General features: G+C 38.8%; 1 protein-coding gene across 2 annotated transcripts in view; it reads left to right on the top strand.

Moving 5' to 3' along the window:
• Positions 1 to 24,153, top strand: part of PHEX (phosphate regulating endopeptidase homolog X-linked) — a 214,261-nt gene that overhangs the window by 178,520 nt on the left and 11,588 nt on the right. For both annotated transcript variants that reach the window (XM_036270324.1, XM_036270325.1), the window contains exons 16-18: positions 12,543 to 12,597; positions 18,951 to 19,018; positions 21,696 to 21,826. In XM_036270324.1, the coding sequence (XP_036126217.1) occupies positions 12,543 to 12,597; positions 18,951 to 19,018; positions 21,696 to 21,826 (254 nt within the window). The remainder of the gene's footprint in view (positions 1 to 12,542; positions 12,598 to 18,950; positions 19,019 to 21,695; positions 21,827 to 24,153) is intronic.

Genomic DNA, 24,153 nt, shown 5'->3' with positions numbered 1-24,153 from the left:
CTCAGTTTTTTTGTTTAATTGATATGGGAGAAACTATTAATCACATTTTTATTATTGAGACCATGATCTCATACCTAAATATGGATCATGAACCCACAAAAGTATTTGTTGAGAATCTACTGTTTTCCCAAGCCTGAGCTGGTCATCACTGCCTCTAGTGTCAGTTTGAGTACCTGGGACAGTGACTGTGTATATGAAAGGAATTGTGGGAATATGAGTAGAATATGAGATACTGAACCTTCAAGTGGGAGGAAATTTTTGTTTTCCCTGCCAGGTGTTGAACTATAGCAGAGGTTCTCAAAGTGTGGTCTCTGGGTCATCAGCACCAGCCTTACTTGTGATAAATGAGCATTACCTGTTCCCATTCATGACCTACTAAATTAGAAACGTCAGGTTGGGCTCGGAAATTCATGTTTTAAGATTTTAACCATCAAAACTCTGCTAGATGATCAAGTCTGAGAACCACAGAGCAATAAAAAATGCAGCAAATTCAAAAGAGGTCCAGCTTGGTTGGGTTAAATTAGGGGAACTAACTCGTTCTGGTTTGCCTGGGACTGTCCCAATTTTAGCACCGAAATACCACATCCCAGGAGCCCCTTCAGTCCTGAGCAAACAGGATGGTTAGTCACCCTGGGCAGGAAGAGGAGGATCTCTTTGTTGCAGCCAGAAGGTAATTATGGCAGAAAACATATAGAAGGAGCAGAAGAGGAGGTTTCAAGATGGAGGGCAGATATTAGAAGCTGCTCTCTGCTTGTCAGTTCTAGGCTGATAGATGTGGTGGCAGGAGGTTACCTGCAGGAAGCCAGCAGATGGCTAAGGCATCTTGCTGAATCCCTTGACATGAGTCACAGCTGTTAGAACTTGATACTTTCTGAAAGGGAGAAGGTTGGTATTCACCAAACTACTGCTAGGTGCCAAATTAAAAAAAAAAAAAAAAAAAAAAAAAAAAAGCCTCTGTTAATCTTAGCAGTGATGACAATGAAATTCCTATACCAAAAAAAAAAAAAAAAAAATTACCAAAAGCACTTTGTAATTGCAGCGATTTTCATGTCCCATCTGATGGTCCCCTAGATTATAGAAGAATGGTAGCTGGTTTATCTGATTGCAACAACTAATCCTGAAAACAATGTAACACTCATTCTTTCTTAGAATGAGCATTCATCCTGGATTTTCCAAGGCAGGTGCAATTAAAACTATTTTTGTCTTTTTCTACAGTCATAATTTGTAAGTCATGTAAAGTTTCAGTTTTGAAAGAATAGTCTGCAAAATTATAATAAAAGTATCTGATCGTATGTTACAATCATGGTGTTGAGGAGTGGTGAAGAGAGGAGAATGACACAGGAGGGCTGATTTATATACATCAGCTAAGTTAAATATAAGCAGTTTCTTGTTTTTACTAAACCAATACTTCTGAAATGTTTTGCCCATTAGAATCGCCTGGGGAGCTTTTAAAACATATCGATGCTCACGGCTCCATCCCAGAAATTATGGTTTAATAGGTCTGGGGCAGGGGTTGGAAATGGGTATATTTTTAAAAAGCTGCCAGGGATTCTAATGTGCAGTTGGGGTTGAGAATCCTTATCCTGACTTAAACCAGTGGGTCTCAGCTAGCATGCACCAGGATAAGCTGGAGGGCCTATTCAAACCTCTGCACCCCACCCCCAGAGTTCCTGGTCCTGTAGGTCTGGAGTGAGGCCCAATAGTTTGCATCTCTAACACATGCCTGGGGAATGCAGAGGATGATGCTCTGGGACCACACTATGAGGACCAGAGTTCTAAATGATGCCTCCTCAAACTCGAGTTGATCTTACAAACTATATCTTTCCTGCTTTGTATAGACATGTGTATAGATAACCCCTCTCCCCAAACACCTCTATGCATCTACTCCCATATATACAGTATTTTGTTTCCTTGCTGAATTTAAAACATTTTAATTAAAAATACACTTTAGAGAGGTTTGGTATCAGTTCCCCATCCTCTCTAGACCTTGAAAACAGGATATTTTTTTCTGGTTATATCCTTGTTCTCACACTAGGTTGTAAGTTATTTGGGGGCATTTGTACATTCAAACTTACCTGTAAATGTTAGTGGTCAATGATTATGTATAGAAATTTCATCATTATAACCAAACCCAGTGATTCCCAGTTGTTTTTATAATAGGATTTAAATATACTAACATCTCTAAAATTAATATCATAGCCCTGGCCGGTTTGGCCCAGCGGTTAAAGCATTGGACTGCGGACCAAAGAGTCCTGGGTTCGATTCTGGGCAAGGGCACGTACCTTGGTTCAGGTTCATCCCTGTCCCTGGTTGGGTTTGTGCAAGTGGCAACCAATTGATGTGTCTCTCTTGAATTGATGTTTCTCTTTCTCTCTCTCCCCCTCCCACTCTGTCTGAAGATAAATGGAAAAATATCCTCGGGTGAGGATTAAAAATAATAATAAAATAGCATCATAAAATATGTTTATTTAGTGAACTATAGAACTAGAAGTAATTATACAGGACAAGTAACGTCAAATAGGTTAGCAGAAGTAGTTGCAAGTGACTCTCACCAAAAAATATGTGCTAAGATGCCACATCAGCAATAAGCCCTGAGATGTGGATTGGTGCATGGATTAATTCAGTAATATAACCATACATGTAGGCTTTTGAAAATAACTGTCATAACCTATACTGGGATAAAGGCACATTAATACAACCATAAATCCATGCAAAAGACCAAACACCCTATTTGACAAAATAATAATACAATGGGGATGTAGCGATAGAGTCATTCCCTTAGCAAAAATATCACAAATACCCGTAGTGAAAGAAAACAGACACAGATGCACACTCAGTGGCAAATCCAAGTATATCTCTCTGGTGAAAGCAGCTACAGCAAATATGGAAATGGATTTAATTAAATAAACATTTGAGTGTGTACTTTGGTGCACATATTCTCAAATCCTTTGGATTCTCCTTTAGAATTTCCCTTCTGTCACATTCTTTTGGACTGAACTTACTCTGTCATTTGTCCCTGCCTGACTGTGTGCCTTTGCTGCCCCAGAGGCTACTGGAGGAATCCTAACTTAACACATTTAATAATGCTAATTCCTTCAAAGGAGTCAAAAATTGAATTTAAGAATGAAGTGCTCCCAAATTTAGATGAGTTCGAGGTGCCTTGCATCAGATTAGTAAGTTTACAAAAGTTATATAGAGAAAGGGAAGAAGCAGGTGCTTTGGGTTTTGAAGGCTGGTGGTGAAGGTTGGATGCCTCCCATTTTGTTAAATCTGGCCAAACATGGAAACAACAGGAAAAGATGTGAGTCTGAGTCTGACTACAGCTGTAAAATAATAGCCATTTGTAAGTGTCAATATTAATAAAAACCCCAGAACTTCTAAAGAACACAAAAGTTTGGAAGGTAGAGTTAAAAAATGTTTTTTTTTTCTTTATTGGTTTTAGAGAGAGAGGAAGGGAGAGGGAAAGAAAGATGGAAATATCTACTGGCCACCTCCTGCATGCCCCCTACTGGGGATCAGGCTCACAACCTGGGCATGTGTCCTGACCAGGAGTCAAACTGGCAACCTCTTGGTGCATGGGTCGACACTCAACTACAGCCACACCGGCCGAGCTGGAAGGTAGAGCTTTTAAAATATTTGCTATATGAGCCCAGCCAATGTGGCTCAGTGGTTGAGCATCAACCCATGCACCAAGAGGTTGTCGGTTCAATTCATGGTCAGGGCACATGCCCAGGTTGTGGACCAAATCCTCAGTGGGGCACATGTAGAAGGTGGCCAGTTGATGTTCTCTCTCATCGATGTTTGCATCTCTCTCTCTCCCTCTCCCTTCCTCTCTCTCTTCTAAACAATAATGAAAAAAATTTTGCTATATGAGAACTTTCCTGAACCATACACTTATGGATATGGAACTTAAAATTAATGTGGCTGTATAATTTCATTAAAATCAATGAAAGCATACAAAGACTATAGGGAAAAGAGATTATATTCAACATTGTTAAGGCCAAAGGACTCTGATCTAAGTCAGTATTTTGTCTAATTTTCTTTTTTCAGCATATACCATAACCACAAAAAGGGAGAAGATCCTGCCATTACTCCTTAGTGGTAGGGAGGGCTAAGAGGACACAGGGGTGATGAAACTTGGAGCTGGGCAAGACTTTTCATTTTGTTAGTAACTGCATTCTGATTCAGAGTTTATTGGGAAAATGTGCTGACCTCAAAACTACACTAGTTATTCCATGGGTGCAAGAGAGTAGCTAGCTGGTGTGACTCACTGGTTGAGCATCGACCCATGCACCAAGAGGTCCTGGTTGAATTCCCGGTCAGGGCACATGCCCGGGTTGTAGGCTTGATCCCCAGTTGGGGGGCAGGCAGGAGGTGGCCAGTCAATGTTTCTGTCTCTCCCTTTCCCTTCCTCTTTCTCTAAAAATCAATAAAAACATATTAAAAAGTTTCTTTTAAAAAAGAGAGTAGAACCAACAAAATTCCAAATATAGAAGGAAAATGAAAACTAGAACTTGAACTGATATTGAATATGGAAACTTCAAGAAGTATCACATTGGTAGTACTAATAGTATCGTGTAGTGTTTTAGACTTTGACCAGCAAGAGGTACTCATAATTACAGGCAGTGCTAAACCCAGTCACCCCTTTGATTTTCACAAGGTGCAGATTCCATTCACTCAGCAAATTTTTAAAAAAATCCTCACCCTAAGATATTTTTTCATTTATCTTCAGATAGAGTAAGGGGGCAGGGAGAGAGAGAGACAGAGAGACAGAGATACATTGATGTGAGAGAGACACATCAACTGGCTGCCTCCCACATGACCCTGACCAGGGCCAGGACAAACTGCAACTGAGGTACGTGCCCTTGACTGGAATCAAACTTGCAACTCTTTGGCCTGCGGGCCGATGCTGTAACCGCTGAGCCAAACTGGCCAGGGCTACTCAGCAAATATTTGTTGAGTGCTTACCATGTGCCAGGTAGTGTTCTAGCTCTGGAGATACCACAATGAAAGAATAATAAAAATAAAAAAATAAAATCTCTTTTGTTATGGAGCTTGCATTCTAGTTGGGGAGAGACAAACAATAATTTATAGAGTAAGTAAAATATAAAGTATCATCGATGGTGTTATAAAAAGCAAGAAAAGGGGGCAGGATAACTAACACTTCAGGAGTGCCTTTGGAAAGCACCAGGGAGGACCTTAGTGAGAAGTGACATTTGAGTAAATATCTGAAGTTAGCTATGCAGATAGCAGTGGAAAGGGAGTTCCAGGTTGGGGAGGGGTGGGGGAAACAGGAAATTATTAATTTTTAAATATTTTCTATTGATTTTTTTTTTTAGAGAGAGAGGAATGGAGAGAGAAACTTTGATGTGAGAGCTACATCAATCAGCTGCCTCCTGCACGCCCCCTACTGGGGATCTTTTCCGCAATCCAGGCATGTGCCCTGACCAGGAATTGAACTGGGACCTCTCAGTCCATGGGACAACTCAATCCACTGAGCCATACCGGTTGGGCTTAATTTTTTTTTTTAATGTATCCCCATACAGTATGAATGTGCTATACCTGAGTGTACGTGTATATTTGTTTTCTTCAGCCTGAGCCATGGGATAATGGACTAATTTTGTTTTCATCTATATTTGTCTATACTTAAAAACCAAATTAATGTGATTTTACAGTAATAAAATGAATACTTAAACCTAGACACATCAAGACATTTAACTATTCCTGGAGAGCTGTAGCTATAGTTAGCATGTAAATTTATGGTTATAAAAGGTCAAGTAATTGAACTTGTCTGGGTTCATTGCCCCCTGAATGTAATCGGTTTTTTGGCCATTGTGTCCTAAACAAAAGCAGTCTATGTTTTTTGTGGTCAGCATTTTGCTAAGACTCCAACTAAGTGAGTCAATAGTCACTGATATGAGAATTATGAAAAACTCCTGTGAAAATGAAAGGTTAACCCAACCAGAAAAACACAAGCAGGCCTCAGTGGTTTTCCCAGGCACAGATTCGAAAAAGAAACTTTTACTAACAAATAGGTTATTGTGACATATAGACACTAATATTTTCATCTGTCAGAATTTTAGTCTTTGGGGTTTTATAATCATAATCGGTATTTTTGCTTGAACTAGACATGAAACTTGAAGGTGTTGAAAAATAGAACAAAATATTACTATGTAAACTTAGTGAACTATAAACTGTTTTTGCTAACCTTTATGATTTTCTATAACACATTTATCTCTGTAAAAGGGTTCATTTTAATTACACAAATTGATTGTCTTTGACTAATCAGAATTTAAAAACATTACATTTATGTTCAAAGCTCCTTTAGCTACCTATCACACCACCTCCCAAATATCTCCAAGAGGTAATCACTATGATCTCTTTGACATGTATTCTACAGACCTTTTATGTGCATTTACATACATACAGGGTGGGGTAAAAGTAGGTTGTTTGGATGGAAAATAATACAGTAATTAATAATAATGCAAGAATAAACTCGGTTTCACATACTCACATGGGTAAACCTACTTTCGCCCCACCTGTATACTTACACTGAGAGGATATTAATTTAGAAAATATAAATGGTATTTATATATCTGTATCTTTGCCTTGCTTTATTCCAACAATATGTCTTGGTCTTTTCCATGTTAGACTATCAAGTCCTGCACCTTTCTTTTCATTTGCTGTATAACATGGTTATAGATAATTGTCATTCCCTTCCTGATGGACATTTAGTTTGTTGCACACTTTTCTCAATTACAGCAACACAGCAATGTACAGATTTAGCCATGACTCCACAGCATATATGAACCATTGATCGGGCAGTGGTTGTTGTATGGTCCTTGGACCAACAGCATCAGCATCACGAGAGAGTTTGTTAGAGATAAAAATTCTTACCTTTTTCTTTGGACCTACTGACTCAGAAATTCTGAGGGTGGGGCCCAGCAATCTGCATTTTAATAAGCCTTTTAGGTAAAATTTAAGAACCACAAGCAGGAATATAAGTGTACATACACATAGATGCATATGTATACATATGCAGTCAGTTCTGCTATAATGTGACATATGTGTTCCTAGACATCACTGTGCTATGAAAACTTATACAATAAAAGCCATAAGGCTTATGGGAAAAAGGGGTTAGGGATACAACAATCAAAAACTTTGTAGGCAATGCAAAACAAAAACTAGGAGCTTAATAAAAGCAATAGCACAGTTTTGTACATGTGAAGTGGGTAAATACATGAACACTGCAGTAAGCAGGGTGCTTTCCCTAGAAAAGACCTGAAGTTTGCTTGTGGAAATGGGCACTGAAGGACTTGCAGCTTGTGAGTTATTGTGTAGTGGTGGAAAAAGTGTTATCTGAAATTGGAAGGGAGATTTTAACATCAGATGTGGCTGGGTGTGGCTTCTAACACAGGTAGTGAATGGAGGTAGCTGGTCCACGTTGGGATGTATGTGTTTTGTGTATTCCTACGTGGCTCTGTTCATTTGGGTGCAGTTTTCTGCCTTCATCTAGCATTTCCTGTAAAGGAAATGGTGCATAAGCAAACATGAAATTAGAGTTATGCCCCAGTTTTTTCCCTAATATATCAGTCATGTTGGAACAAATTTGCCTTTTCAGTACGAGTGCTGTAGCACAACTGACTACATGTACCTACATACATTTATGCATACCACACATGAAAGGACCTCAGACATGACTGAATGCTGTTTTTTCACTTATCTTTTAAAAATTTTTTCCCTTTATTGATTTTAGAGAGAGAGAAAGAGAGAGGGAGAGAGAGATAGAAACATCGATGAGAGAGAACATCGACTGGCCGCCTCCTGCATGCTCCCCACTGGAGACTGGGTCCACAACCTGGGCATGTGCCCTGACCGAGAATCGAACCAGTGACCTCTTGGTGCATGGATCGATGCTCAACCACTGAGCCACACCGGCTGGACTCACTTTTCTTAATAGCATCTCTTTATGCTTTCTCTATAGCAGCATATAGTTACTAATTTTTAAATGGCATTTAAAGCATTAAGAGATGACTCATTTACTCTCTAAGTGCTTACAACAATTTACACTCCTACCATCACACTCTTTACACCATGGCCAAACATTATCAAATGTATTCATTTGTGCCAACCCAATAGTTAAATTTTTCTTTTGTCTTCCTCCCCCTTTCATCTCTCTCATATTCATATGCATATATGTGTATGGATGTGTGCACACACATTTACACTGTGAGGAATGCCTCTCATAAATATACTGATAGAAAAAGGAACTGTTTGAAAAGTGTGAAACAGGTGGTGAGGCTGTGCTGAAATTGGGAAGAAAGGAAATAAAATGGAGATGCCAGAAAACATAAGAGCCTATTCAAAGAAGAGAGAAAAAGAATTCTCTTTCCCTTTAATTATTTTTCACTTCTACTGTTGCTAAATACAACTCATCCACTTTATGAGATAAGATATTGAGTGGGCCATGTTGGGATTCAATCTATCATTCTTGCCAGTTGGCGTCTCCAAAAATGCAGCTTAAACTGTTAAAACATTCACTGCAGCAAAACAGTGCTAAGGGCATCAGATTCTTCTGTTGGTCAGTATTGGGTTCCATGGCCCGGACACGCTGGCAGGATACAGCTGATCAGGGGAGTGTGATGGCTGCCGCCTGTGAGTCTGGGGCCTCTAACGGCAAAAGCAGCAGAAGTGGAGGCTCATGCAGGTGTCAGATGTTTTCCTGTAAAGAGATTGGCAGTGGGCATAAATGATTGCAGCTTGGCACATTTTCAAGCAGGAAAGCCAGAATGATTTAATAATTAAGTCACATTGGTTTATGATCATTGTTCTTATTAGGAAACCTCATTGTTTTGATGATATATCGTGTGAGATGGAATTTTCTTATAAACACTGTGGTTTGCATATATATGTAATATATATTGAAATCAGAATGAGTTACTCAAAGTAATTGCCTACGAAGAGGATGGAATATTGATATAAGGATGCAAAAGATATTCAAGGAAATTTAGATATTATGAAGATTAATATGATGGCGCCCATCAAAGTCAGATGCATTTTCCTTTATGTGAAAGCAACAGGGAGAGAGAAAACTGCCAGCTAGAACCATCTCTGTTGGGCAATTAGGTTTTTGCACCTTGAAATATCCAACTATGATATTGTTAAGAAATATATATACAAAGAATATCTATACATACAAATTACATAGAATTAGCATTTCATTTTTAAATTGAGAACTTGTTTTCCTACCCTCATTTTCATAGTGTCCTGCCGTGGAGGGGAGGTAGAAAGAATGTTGACAGAACTTATATGCATGTACGCATAACCGATGGACATGGACAACAAAGCTGGGGAAAGGGGGGGATGGGGAGGAGGGTGTCAATGGGGAAAAAAAGGAGAAACATCTGTAACAAAAATAGATTAATTAAAAAGTCTATAATTAAAAAAAGAAAGAAAGAATGTTGAAAGGGACAGAGGGGGGAGAAAGCATTTTATCTCATCAAAGAGCTTTCGGTCACAAGGGTTTTGAAAAGTGGCTCTGGAGCAAGCAAGGGCATAGAAGAATGCGTCTCTGTTTTTCTTTCGCGCTCTCTCTCTCTCTCTCTCTCTCTCTCTCTCTCTCGGCTATTTGTGTCCTTCTTTCTTTGGTTTAAAATTTATTTTTAGCCCTGGCCGGTTTGGCACAGCGGTTAGAGCGTCAGCCTGCAGTCCACAGAGACCCGGGTTCGGTTCCCGCTAAGGGCACGTACCTTGGCTGCAGTTTGTCCCCGGCCCTGGTTGGGTTGTGTGGGTGGCGGCCACTCGATGTGTCCCTTTCACATCAATGTTTCTCTCTCTTCCTCTCTCTCCTTCCCGCTCTATCTGAGTAAAAAATGGAAAAATGTCCTCGGGTGAGGATAAAAAATAAATAAAAAAAAATAAAAAATAAAAAATAAAATAAAATTTATTTTTATTGTTGAAAGTATTACAGATGTCCCCCTCTTTATCCCCTTCATTGACCCCCTCCAACTCCCTCCCTCCCTCCCCACCTTCACCGCACTGTTGTCTGTGTCCATGGGTTATGCATATATGCATGTAAGATCTTTGGCTGGTCTGTTCCCACCTCTCATTCTCTCTGAGATGTGTTTGTATTCCCAGTTGTGATGACTTGTAAGTGTAGCTCCCAGGATCAACTCAGGGTGCTAAATTTAGCAGTGAGATGCAAGGGCAAAGCAAAGCATTTCTCCCACTCATGCACACTCAGGGCCAGCCATATAATTTGCAGGGCCCAGTGCAAAATAAAAATTATGGGGCACCCTGTTCAGAAAGCAGGAAAAAGTACAGTGCTAAAGGTGCTAAAATACAAAGCTTTATCCTGCCTTCTGTGGTCTCTCCTTCTCTAGACTTGTCATTTTTTTTTAAACTTACTATTTAATGCTGTTGTGAGAAAAATTAAAAATTTAAATGTTTAGCATAATTTTACTGTTCATCTTTATATTATGCAATGCCAGTTTTAAATGCAAATATAAGAGCTTTTATTTATTTATTTATTTATTTATTTTTATCTCACCCGAGGACATTTTTCCATTTTTGTTCAGGTAGAGTGGGAGGGAGAGAGAGGAACAGAGAGAGAGAGAGAAACATCGATGTGAAAGGAACACATCGAGTGGCTGCCACCCGCACAACCGACCAGGGCCGGGGACAAACTGCAGCCGAGGTACGCGCCCTTAGCGGGAACCGAACCCGGGTCTCTCAGGACCACAGGCCGATGCTCTAACCGCTGAGCCAAACCGGCCAGGGCCAAATATAAGAGCTTTTAACTTGGATGTGGAATCACCCAAATTATACAGTTTGTATTTTGTAGCTTGTATTTGCATATGTATTTTTTTCTTACCAGAACAGTGGAAATGCTACACAAAACTAACTCAGCCATTTTTATTTCATTGCTTAATACATGTACATTCTACCAACACTCTCTACCTTTGGCTTACTGATGAGTAAGAAAGGACTGAAAGGAAAAGAAATGGTTGGTCGCCCTCTCTTTCCCTTTCCTTTTATGTCATCATTTTTGGTGTATATGGTTGGCAGATATAGGGAAGTAATAGTAGAAAGAAACACCAATCAGAAAGAATATATGTACCCCTATGTTCATAGCAGCACTATTTACAATAGCTAAGATCTGGACACATCCCAAGTGTCCATCAATAGATGAGTGGATATAAAAAACTGTGGTACATATACACAGTGGAATACTATGCAGCTGTAAGAAAGAGAGATCTCTTATCCTTTGAGATGACATGGAGGGACCTGGAGAGTATTATGCTAAGTGAAACAAGCCAATCAGAGAAAGACAAATATCACATAATCTCACTTATTTGGGGAATATAATGAACAATACAGGCTGAGGAACAAAATAGACCCAGAGACTTAAAAGTGGGGTGCAGACTGACAAACCTTAGAAGAGGGGATCGGGGGTGGGGAGGGAAGAGATAAACCGCAGAACTTATATACATGTATGTGTAAACATGGACATAGACAACAATGGTGTGGGGGGGGGGAATTGGGAGGAGGGTGTCAATGGTGGAAACAGGAGAAACATCTGTAAAAAAAAATAAACTAAATGAAGAGTATGACAAGGTTCCTTAATCATTCATGTTTCTTAGAATGCCATTGCTGTCTTCGGTTGATCAAAGCAAATTCTGGTGCCAGTAGAAAGAGCCCTCTTGGGGCTGTCAGAGCCACCACCTACTCAGTGCTAACGTGCTTACCTTGTACTTGCGTTGAGTCTTACTGAACTCCCACACATTGTGGGTCTACAGGAGTTCTGTGCTCTAGGGGAGTATCATGAATGCTTAATGAGAATGAGGCATCTAGGAATTGTTGGCCCACAAACTGTGTGTGGCTCCTTTGCTCACACGAATACTTCCTTGTCCGCTTGATGGAACCATCTCTGTTTTGCAATGAGGGTTTTGCACCTTGAAATCTCAAACTATGATATTGTTGAGAAAATACAAAGAATATATATACATACAAATTACATAGAATTAACATTTCATTTTTAAATTGAGAACTTGTTTTCCTACCCTCATTTATCATAGTGTCCTGCCTTGGAGGGGAGGTAGAAAGAAAATCATATTCAAAGATGAAATTATTAAGTTTCGAGACAGTGACAGCAAAGCATTAAACCAAGTTCAGGATTCTTCTGCATGGGAGGTCCTGTATGACTGCACAGGCTGTGCATGCATGAAGGTGGCCCTTTCAGTATTAGGGGAAACTGCTGGATAGCCGGAAGCCTCTGGCACACTCTGTGTATGAAGGGATCCAGTTCATAGGCTGATCACTGTCAACAGTGTACGCATGCAAAATGGTTTCCTTGAAATTGATATAATGTACTTATTTCAAATTCAGTTGAATTAATATCATCTTAGAGACAGTTGAATCTCTTAGAGGGCTCCCAGCTCCATCAGGCCTTTGAAACTTCAAGGTTAAAGTTGGAACGGGGTACTTATTATCAGATCAGTCTCCATATCCTTTACAATTTTGTTTGTTTGTCTTTCTCCCAGGATTTCCAGCAGGAGAGCTGCAGAAGCCTTTCTTTTGGGGAACAGAATATCCTCGGTAAGTAAATGAGTAAAGAAATGAGTTATTAACAAGGAAAAAGATTCTGTTTTGGCAGAGCATAGAAGTAAAAAACAAACAAAAAATAAACAAAACAAAAAGCAAAGCCAATAGTTGTTCAGCAAAAAGATGGCATGGAACCTGGCATAAGCTGGCCCCACTCTCACCATTTTAGGTATTTATTTTCTGATTCTTGTTGCCAGGGTACATGACTGGACAGCAAAGCCAACTAGTACACAGGTAGCTTTTATTTTTATGTGTTTATTCATTTATGCATTGACTAAAACTACAAATATTTGGACCTTGAAGGATTGTTAGCATTTGAGTTGATGGTGATGGGTCTAAAACCATTCCACACAGAAGAAACAATGTGAGAAAAGGAAATAAATGCTCTGATAGAATAGCAAAGATTCTAGTTTGGCTAGTCCATGTGGTATACGAAGAGAAGTAGTAGAAAAGAATTCTAGAAATGAAGGTTGATGTTTGATATGGAGGGCTCTGAATGTCGTGTAAGGAGCCTGGACATTAATAGGCAATAGAAAATATTGAGGTTTTTGAGCAAATAAGGATAATCAAATTTGTCTTTGGACCTGGGTAGCTATACAATAGTTCAAAAATTGACAGTGTTTGGAGTTAGGAATATCAGTTTAAAGGCCATTAATACCAATAAATTATAGACTTACATAATTAAGAATTTCTGTATATAGTGGGAATTCTGATAATATTTATTGTCAATAATATCACCATTTTTATTATGTGCCTTTGCTTGCCCTGGTGTTTTAATGCACAGAAAATTTAGTCTTGATTTTAGAAGTTTAGTCTCTTGTATTTTGGTTTGGATAAATGCAATTTAGATATAATTAAATACAGTGGCAATGTTTTGATTTGGGCTTCTCCAGAAGCACATCCTATGACAAAGATTCAAGTGCAAATAGTTCTTTTGGGAGGTGACACCAGGAAACACCAGCAGGGGAGTGGGGAAATGAGACAAGGAAGGAAGAAAGCCAATAAATTGTGTTGTAGGAGTTTTCTATGGCTGCTATAATTAATCAGCACAAACTTGGTGGCTAAAACCAATGTAAATTTGTTAGCTTATAGTTCTGTAGGTCAGACGTCTAATCTGGGTCTCACTGAGCTAAACCCAAGGTGTTGGCAGGGCTGCATTCCTTTCTGGAAGCTCTAGGGAAGAATCTATTTCCTTGACTTTTCTAGCTTCTAGAGGTGGTCCGTATTCTATGGCTCATGGCCCTTATTCTCCATTTTTCAAACTCGCAAAGTTGCATTTCTTTGAGCGTTCATTCATAGTCAACATCTTCTGACTCTCTTCTTTTGCCTTCTTCTGCACTTTTAAGGGCCCTTGTGATTGCATTAGGTATACTCAGATAATCCAGGATAGTCTCCCTATTTTAAGCTGAGCTGATTAGCAACCTTCATTCCTCTTTGCTATGTAATAGCATATTCATGGGTTCCAGAGTTAGCACGTAGACATCTTTTGGGGGCCACTATTCTGCCAATGACACATCTGTTACAAAGCCAGTTATCACTGTGGGCAACTGGGGCTCAGTCCTGCTGTGAAGCTGTAGAAAATGCTTCAGTGTGATCCCTTCTTGGGGGCAAGGGAGCTGGTTTATTTTTCCTATAACTCACCTTCCATCATTGCTTGAGAGCTCTACCAGGTATATCAACTCCCTGGCATTATCCAGCGTAGGCCAAGAGGGCTCTGGTGGCCTAAGTCCTCAAGCAACTACAGACAGTCCTTGATTTATGATCGTTCAACCTAAGATTTTGGGTATACATTTGGTAGAAAACATACTTGAAATTGTGACCTTTCCCCAGGTTAGTCATATGTGGTATGATACTCTCTCATGGTGCTGGGCAGCAGCAGTGAGCTATGGCTCCCAGTCAGTCATGTGATCAAGAGGGTGAACAACTGATACTCTACAGTGTGATCATTGTGTTAGATGATTTTGCCCAACTGTAGACTAATGTAAGTATTCTGAGCATGGTTAAGGTAGGGTAAGCTAAGCTATGATGTTCTGTAGGTTAGGTGTATTAACTGCATTTTCAGCTTAAGATATTTTCAATTTATGATGTAATCCCCTGTAAATGGAGGAGCATCTATAGTTTCTGGTGCTGGCAGTTGGAAGCTGTTGGATTGGTGTGCTCGGAAATGGTGAGTGCTGAGTGGACAGGAGCAGGCAACAATAAAGCTTACCAGAGGAAAGCACCATCGTTAGCATAAATGAGAATGAAAATGGTTTGTATCACCCAAATCCATTAATATCATCCTAGGCCTCAGCTACATAGTTTTCATTAGTGTTCAGATATTTGGAATCAATTTTTCCTATTGTTAAGACTAGAAATTAATATATATTTTCCTGGCCAGTATGGCTCAGTGGATTGAGTGTCATCCCATGGACTGAGAGGTCCCGGTTTGATTCCCAGTCAGGGCACATGCTCAGGTTGTGGGCTCGATCCCTAGTAGGAGGCATGCAAGCTCATTGGAGCAGTTCCTCTTAATGGGCAGCTGATTGATGTGTTGTCTCTCTCACATTAATGTTTCTGTTTCTCTGTACCTTCCTCTCCCTCTCTCAAAAGTCAATAAAACATATAAAAATAACTTTAGAAATTAGTATATATTTATATGAAATTAGAGGTTTAGGTTAAATATTTTCTAAGCTCCCTTCAAAGTAAAAAGTTTTAGAATTGTTTGAATCTGCTTATCACTAGCAATTTAACTGAACTTCTATTATTGCAGTTATATACCTAGAGACTTGGAAATAGTTTGGTTCAGTTTTGAACTTATTAATTCAGTGAATTTATTTATTGGGTTTGTGAGATGACTTTTTGATATAAAAGTCAAAATCATAGGAACTTAGGAAATACTGTTAGTGTCTGTTAATTCAACCTTATGTAGAGCCATATTTGAAACTTGAGTGGGAGAGAGATTTGTATTTTTTTTCTAAAGACTTCTGGGTCTGCACTAAAACTGTCCATCCTCTGTTAAGATCAGCTTGACACATAGGAATCACAGTCCAGTGAGATGGGTTCCCATACATGCGTCTTTTCTGGATAGAGAGCTTTTAGAACCAGGTAGTGTTTATCCTTTCTGCTCACGCTGGTCAGCTTTGCCCTCCCCCGAGTGTTGGGTATAATTATGGGGACATTTGTAGGCAGAATTGTTTCCAGAGAAGAGAATCGGGATTGTAACTGGCCTACGACAGTATATCCCAAAGTGTGTTTCCATGAAGTAGTAATAGAGGTAAGTCATCCTCCCCTTCCCTTTGTTTTGGAGAATCACAATACTTCGCATAAAATTTTCTAAGAAGCTCTGTAAGAAATACACTTATTTAAATATGTTGAACCCAGAGGTTCCTAAAATACCCCTTTCCCTATGTTTTGGGAAATGCAGGTCTAGAATTCATGACTGAAGACAAATAGTTGAAAGAACTTGAGAAGAAAGCATTTGAGGAAGAACCTCATAACTTCATATTTTTGAAAGAAAGTTAAGGTGACAGAATGATTTACCATATTCAGGGGGATCAGAGGGTGTTCAGCAAGAGACTACATTAGACCAATGGATAGAAGACATAGGAAAGAGATTCCAGGTTAACAACAGGGAGATTTATTTTATTTAGAACCACTGAAGAGAGAATGGTCCACCTCAGAGGAGGGTGGGCTCCTGGTTATTGAAAATGCCCAAGGAGAGGTCTTAGGACCATTTGAATGTTTTTTGTTTGTTTGTTTGTTTTTTAGGGAGGCCCATACCTCAGCTAAAGAGCAGAGCTAGATGACCTTAAAGATGCTTCCAACTCTGAGATTTTTATGAATTTACATTTCAGGCATAGAGTAGCCCTTATTTGATGACCGCTTGAGGTCATGACTGCTCCAGACAGCAGTGCGGTTGATTCCCTGTTGACATAAAACCCTATGCATTTGTTAAACCCATTGGGTAGTAAGAACAAAAGAGAAACTGAGTGAGTGGAAAAATTTCAACTTCCCCATTTTATTTTTGGAAGGCTGGATTTTCTCTGCAGGAGTCTTCTTGTGCTGGCCAGTCATGTGTAATTTAAAAAGGCATAAAGTTTATTTGTTTATTTTTATAACATGCTAATTTAAATTATGTCCAATGATAACATGAAATATATGAATTTAGTATTATGAAACATTATCATTGTAAGGCTTAGTCATATAAAATTACTTCTTTGTCTCTTGTCCAAAGGATTGCAATTACGTGACTGAGAATCGGAACTTACAATGATTCAATCATTTTCTGAATTCTCTATTACCCTTTGCAAATAGGAAGCTCATCGGAGCAGTCCCTCTTAATGGGCATTTATTACAGAACAGTTCCTATAAACTTCCATTGTTCATCTCTTAAATTCAACAGCATTGACCAAGGCTTGTAGAGGATTGAATATGATTGTCAGGCCTGAGAGGTCTAGAAAAATGAAATGTTACAGGCTGCACAATGATAGCAACTGCTGCAAAAATTAGCACTATGCAAAATTACAAGTTTGTCCCACACTGCTATGATAGCTCTATGATTGAAATGCATAATTTTACTCATACTTCTTTAATGAAGGTTTGCAATGATGGAAAAACAGTAGGAAGTGTTTTTTTCAAATGCAGATTACCTTGCAGGAAAGAAAATAACAAAGGGGAAAATTGCCACCAAGGGGAAAAATTAAATCTTACAGCACTTCCTTGGGTATAGTTGAGACAAACAATTAACATGTTAAGGATCATTATGTCCTGTAATAACATGTTGCTTCAAAAATTCTTGTTCCTTCCACTTATGCGTCCTATCTGTTTGCTGGGTTACCTTGATGTTACATGTCAGGAAGCAACTGTGAAATATGTTTAGCATAATTGAGAATCTCAGGGAGCATCCTCATAACACAGATTTTTAAGTTACTTATAATCCTCATTCATGCATTAAATAACTAAAATAAATTATATATCAATCTTTCACTTGCATCAAATGGTAAAGTTAATCAATTAGTTAAATCATTGTTACTTTCTTACTGTGTACTAGGTACAGAGAGTTTAGCAGTGATCAAGTAGATAAGGGTTTGACCTTCATGGAACTTAAAGCTGAGAGAGAAGATCCCAGACACACATGTATGGAAGCCCCCTTATTGATTTCTTTATATATCATTAATATGCTTCTGTTTCAGTTATCTATTGCTATGTAACAAAGCACCACCTGACAACCACTACTGGCACATGATTCTGCAATTTGGGCAAGACTCAGCCAAGACAGCTGTCTCTGCTCTATGTGGTGTTGGGTGGGGCAACTTAACTGGGACCAGAGGATCTAAGATGACTTGACTCACATGTCTGGTGTCCTAGTTGGACTGACTTGAATGGCTGGGGCCTAGCTGGGACTTTCTTCCTTTAGAAGTCGCTCAACTTTTGGTGTCTCTTGCTTGCTTCAGTTGGCCTCTTCATCTCCAGCTGATTCGTCCAACTTCTTTACATTGCAGTTGACTTCCAAGGGCGGGGGGTGAATATGAAGCTACAAGGCCTGTAAAGCCTAGGTCCAGAAGACACATCTGGTTCCTTCTATTGCTATCTGTTGATCATAGCAAGTCCTGAGGCCCATCCAGATTTAAGAGAAAGGAAATAGTTGCCTCTTGATAGGAGGAGGGGGCACATGCATTCAGGGTGTGTGGAATTGCCAGTGGTCATCCCTGTAGGTAACTACCACATGCATCTTCAGAGGTGAAAAGAAATGATAAAATGCCTTTTCCAGATCTGGTTAAGGCTTCAGTCTTTGCCACTCAGCTGTGAGCTTGTCTGTCACAGAAGCAGAGAAACGTGACTACCTTGACAGCAGAGTGATCCCTTTTAATCTCTGCTCCATTCCTTTTTTATGACTACATTTGGGAAACAATTTAACTTCTAAGTCTGTAGCGATTTTTCAACAGCTTCTCAGATAAAAAATAAATGATACGTTGACTGACAGGATCTGTTCAAACCGTGCTACTGCTTTGGGTGTTTATAAATATAAACTACGGCTAGAGCCGACAGAGAATCATACAGACCTCAGGGCTAGAAGAGACTTTAGGAACCATCTCTTTCACACCCCTAATTTCACAGGGTAGGAGACATAAGGCCCATATGTGGTTATGTGGTTATAATGACAATGTTAGAATTTATATTTTCTTTCTCCATTTCAATAGAAGGATGCATTTAGGTTTTTAAAAATAATTTTGTGATTATTAGGTTATTATTAACATGGTTACTAGAAAACAGACTATCTTGGCTTTTCATTGAAAAAAAATTAAAGGATTATGCTATGAGATTCATGCTTGTAATTTTCTCCAAATTATATATTTGTGCTTTAGATCTCTGAGTTACGGTGCTATAGGAGTAATTGTTGGACATGAATTTACACATGGATTTGATAATAATGGTAAGTGCTGGTTCACTGTATAAGTTGCTGCTTTTATGATAATGTTGACTATATGGATGTTAATTGCTGCTATTATTTTTGCATAGTGGCTTCACCATAAATTGAAGATCATCCAGTACAGTATGATTGCTGATTGAACTTTTCTCCATTTTCTTGCAGTGATAGCTTGCAATAAATAAATAATTGTTCTCATTGGTAATGGGATAAAATGATGAAAAAATGACCTTGTAATTTCAATGAAGTTAGCTGTGCATTTAGCTCAGAACTGCTGTAGCTGCCACAATAATTATAGGAATTACTTAATAGCTTCTTCCCTTTGTTATTTCTTTATTCACCATCTTGAGATGTTCTCCCTGGAGGTGTAAGCTCTGCTCTGAGGATGATTATACATGCTGCCAAATTAGGAATCAGTGATTTAGGAATCTGGAGCTTGGCTGACTGGTTCCTTTATACTATTTCAAGGATTATGCAATGCTTAATCTCTGTTTTTCTCTATGCTGGCACATATTCAAAATTTTTAAAAAGGCTACACTTTCCTAATAATGCATAATATAGAATATGCTATGTACTCTGAAGACATTTAAACAAAAGGTAAGAGTAGAAAGTAGCATAAATTAAAGAAATGATCATTCTTTGAAAGTTATCAATTTTTGAATATATATATAAAATTCATGTTTTTATTGATTTTTTTTTAGAGAGAGAGGGAGAGAAAGATAGAAACATCAATGTGAGAGAAACATCCATCAACTGTCTCCTGATTAAGCCCACAACCCGATCATGTGCCCTGACTGGGAATCGAACAGGGACCTCTCAGTCCACGGAATGACGCTCAGGCCACCTTGCCACACCAGCCAGGCGATAGTTATCATCATTTTTTAAATTTTATTTTACGTTTTTAATCATTATTGTTGAAAATATTATAGATGTCCTCCCCTTTTCCCCCTATTGACCCCCTCCTCCCCACCTCTATCCCCCTCCTGCCTTCCCCACACTATTGTCTGTGTCCATTGCTTATGCATATATGCATATACATTCTTTGATTTATCTTTTCCCATTACCCCCAAACCCCCTTCCCTCTGAGGTTTGTCAGTCTGTTCCCTACTTCCATGTCTCTGCATCTATTTTGATCGTTAGCTTCATTTTTAATCAACACTTCTTTCTCCTTTAACTTTCGAGTATTATTGGAAAGCCATATGAAATCTCCAAAACTTAAAAATGAGCAGAAAATTATGATCACATCTATGTCCACACAAAGATTTACAGGTAAACTCAAGAACCCAGCTGGCCTAAGACAACATTTAATAGAGGGACTTCTTTCTTCCTTGTCTGTTGTATCTCCAACATCCTTTTCTGGAGAACCTTTTGGTTTTCTTCCACCTTGACAATTCTTCCTGTATTCCCACTAGCCCTTACTTGATTCCATAGGTTTTGTGCTCCCCTGGTCTTTCTTCCATGTTAAAATATAGCTGTCTTGTAGTCATCCAAATACCCAAAGATATACTTTCTATATTTGCATGTTTGGTTTATCTGAAAGGATAGTCTTAGCTAAGAAACAAAAGCTAGTAGTGGTCTCTTGGTTCTGGTTTCTGAGAAATTTAAGTACAATTCTCCCTCCGAATGTTCTGGAAGACTTTAGGATTATCTCTCAAAGGACAAAATCTAATGATAGCAATTTCACTCTGTAATCAGTACTTAAAACATTGCATTGCACATATAAGGACATGTCCAGTGTCTATTTAATGATTGGTTGGTTACTGCATGGAGGACAATGACTCCATGCCCTCCCAGGATGGTGGTAGTGGCACCCAGTTTTATTGAAGAGCTTTGGATTGTTCTAATGAACACCTTTGCTTAGGGAACTTTCTTGCATGCCCAATGAAGGGTTCTTTGCATAATTAAATTGAAACCAATAGTAACCTTGAGTGAGTATAGAACATGGTTCCAATACACACAAACATTTTTTGAAGGGTATAGAGAAAGTAAAGTGTGAGCCTGTAGCAGAAAAAAAAAAAAAAAAAAAAGCATGTATAACGAATTTTTTTTCATTATGTTTGGGAGATTTCCATTCGTGTTCCAAGTTCTCTTTTTAGAGCAACCTTCCTTGTCAAAGCAGGACAGATGGGCCTTCCATCCACACTGATGGCTGTGGAATGATTCATAACACAGGATTTATGTGTCTCTTGGTTTCTGGCAACTTGGAGGATACACGTTCCTATAGGGCTGAGTCAGGGGCAGTGGTTGCAGGGTGTGTATGACTCATTGGGGCTGTTCCTATGGATCATTTGGAATTTCACTGGTAATGGTGCTCCAACTCCCTCCATGGTCTTTCTGAATGAAGCCATTTCATAATCCAGACAACATTTTGGGTCATGTTAGGTGAAAACAAAGAATCCAAGATTGGTTAAGAATGGTACATGCCATAAGTTGATGAATCTTATTATTAAAATGTTCTTTGTTGCTTAGAAGGAAAGAGCTCCCTCAAACCTCTTTCTCCTTTTTCCTCTTTTTTTTTTTTAACGATATACCTGTATCACTGGAGAGAAGGTGGGAGCTGCTCCCAGGAGTAGTCTGTTGCTGGGACTGCTTCTTCAAGGCTTGTCGAAGTGAGGGATAGGGAAGATGAAAAAAATTGTTTCCATAAATAACACAGGTATCTTTTAACTTTCCCTTTTGCTAGGTAGAAAATATGATAAAAATGGAAACCTGGATCCTTGGTGGTCTCTTGATTCAGAAGAAAAGTTTAAGGAAAAAACAAAGTGCATGGTTAACCAGTATAGCAACTATTACTGGAAGAAAGCTGGCTTAAATGTGAGTATAACTGGGGTGAGGAGGCATATTGTGGATTTTTTTCTCATTTGGACATTAGCTTGCTTTAAACCATTGGTTCTCAAACTGTGATTCCCAGGCCAACAGCTTCAGTCTCCCCTGGGGATTTGTTAGGCATACTTTTATTTTATTTTTTAATCCACTCATATGTGAAGAGGAAGATTGTGACAAGACGAGCTGTGTTTTTGAGAGTAGTTGAAGTGCACGTCTATAGTAGTACAAAGAATTTTAGGTATTAACTGAAAGAGATATGGATTTACTTTATAGTCATCTGGTAGCCACAGGTGGCAAGGGACAAATACTACCTTTCAGTCTTGAACAAGACATAGTCACGCACAACTTTTTAAAAAAAAATTGAATTTATTGTGGTGACATTGGTTAATAAAATTATGTAGGTTTCAGGTATACATTCTACAATACATCATCTATATATTGTATCATGTGTTTACCACCCCAAATTAAGTCTCCATCCATCATCAATTATCCCCCCTTTACTCTGTTACCTCCCTCTATCCCCCACTTCTATCTGGCAATCACAATGCTGTTGTCTGTGTCCATGAGTCTTTCTTTATTATTCTTTGCTTAATCCTTTCACCCTTCTCACCCAGTCCCCAACTCCCTCCTCTCTGACAGCTGGTAAGTCTATCTCTGTATGCATGAGTCTGTCTCTACTTTGTTAGTTTGTTTTGTTCATTAGTTTCCACATATAAATGAAATTGTATGGTACTTGTCTTTCTCTGACTGGTTTTAATTTACTTAGCATAATACTCTTCAGTCCATCCATTCTGTCTCAAAGGGTAAGAGATTCTTCTTTTTATAGCTGCATAGTATTCCATTGTGTAAATGTACCACAGCTTTTTTATCCACTCATCTACTAATGGGCACTTGAACTGCTTCCAAATCTTGGCTACTGTAAATAACGCTGCTATGAAAATAGGGGTGCATATATTTTTTTCAAATTAGTGTTTCAGGTTTCTTCAAATATATTCCCAGAAGTACAATCTCTGAGTCATAAGGCAGTTCATTTTTAATTTTTTCAGGAAACTCCATACTGTTTTCCACAGTGGCTGCACCAATCTGCACTCCCACCAACAGTCCATGAGGGTTCCCTTTTCTCTACATCCTCGCCAAACTTGTTGTTTGTTGATTTATTAATAATAGCCATTGTGGCAGGTGAGAGGTGATATCTCATTGTGGTTTTAATTTGCATTTCTCTGATGATTAGTGACCCATAGCTTTTTTTAAAAAAATACCAAAACAAAAAACAGCAGCCTTATATATGCTCTATCTACCTCCTGTAATGACTAGATGAAATTTTGTAGATTTTTACCATTTACTGCTCAAATATTTCCATTAAAAATATCCAAGATATGCTAATAGTCACAATTATCAACAGCCCAGCTAAACTGTTTCTTCAACTGGTAGAATAGCAGTACTGTCAAGGAAGCTGCTGCTAAGAGAATCAATAGCCTTGTTTATTTTTTCTCTTTAAATTTTTTAAATTAAATTTATTTAAACTAAAAACAAACAAAAACCAGTTTACTCTTTTCCCTACCCCCACCCTCCACCTCTGGCAACCACCAATCTGTTCTCTTAATTTATGAATTCAGTTTCATTTTTGTGTTTTTCAGATTCCACATATAAGTGAGATCATACGGTATTTATCTTTCTCTGTCTGAGTTATTTCACATAGCATAATACTTTCTAGGTCTATCCATGTTGTCCGAAATGTCAAGATTTTATTCTTTTTTATGGCTAAGTAGTAGTACTCCAGAGTGTGTGTGTGTGTGTGTGTGTGTGTGTGTGTGTGTGTGTGTACCATTTCTTATTTATCCATTCAACCATCATCAATGGATACTTAGATTGTTTCAATTATCTTGGCTATTGTAAATAATGCTGCAGTGAACATGGGGGTGCAGATATATTTTTGAATTAATGTTTTCATTTTCTTTGCATACATTCCCAGAAGTGGAATTGTTGGATCATACAGTAATTCTATTTTCAATATTTTGGGGGAATCATTAAATACTTTTTTAAATTGATTTTAGAGAGAGAGAGGAAGGGAGAGGGGCAGAGAGGTAGAAACATCGATGAGAGAGAACATCGATTGGCCGCCTCCTGCATGTCTCCCACTGGGGATTGGGCCCACAACTTGGGTATGTGTCCTGACCGCGAATCAAATGGGCGACCTCTTGGTGCATGGGTCGATGCTCAACCACTGGGCCATACCAGCTGGGCTTGGGGGAATCTTCATACCGTTTTCCATAGTAGTTGCACTAATTTACATTCCCACTAAAAGTGGGTTCCTT

Source organism: Molossus molossus, unplaced genomic scaffold, assembly GCF_014108415.1.
Source record: "Molossus molossus isolate mMolMol1 unplaced genomic scaffold, mMolMol1.p scaffold_m16_p_2, whole genome shotgun sequence".
Taxonomy (NCBI): Eukaryota; Metazoa; Chordata; class Mammalia; order Chiroptera; family Molossidae; genus Molossus; species Molossus molossus.
This window is presented reverse-complemented; position numbering and strand designations above follow the sequence as displayed.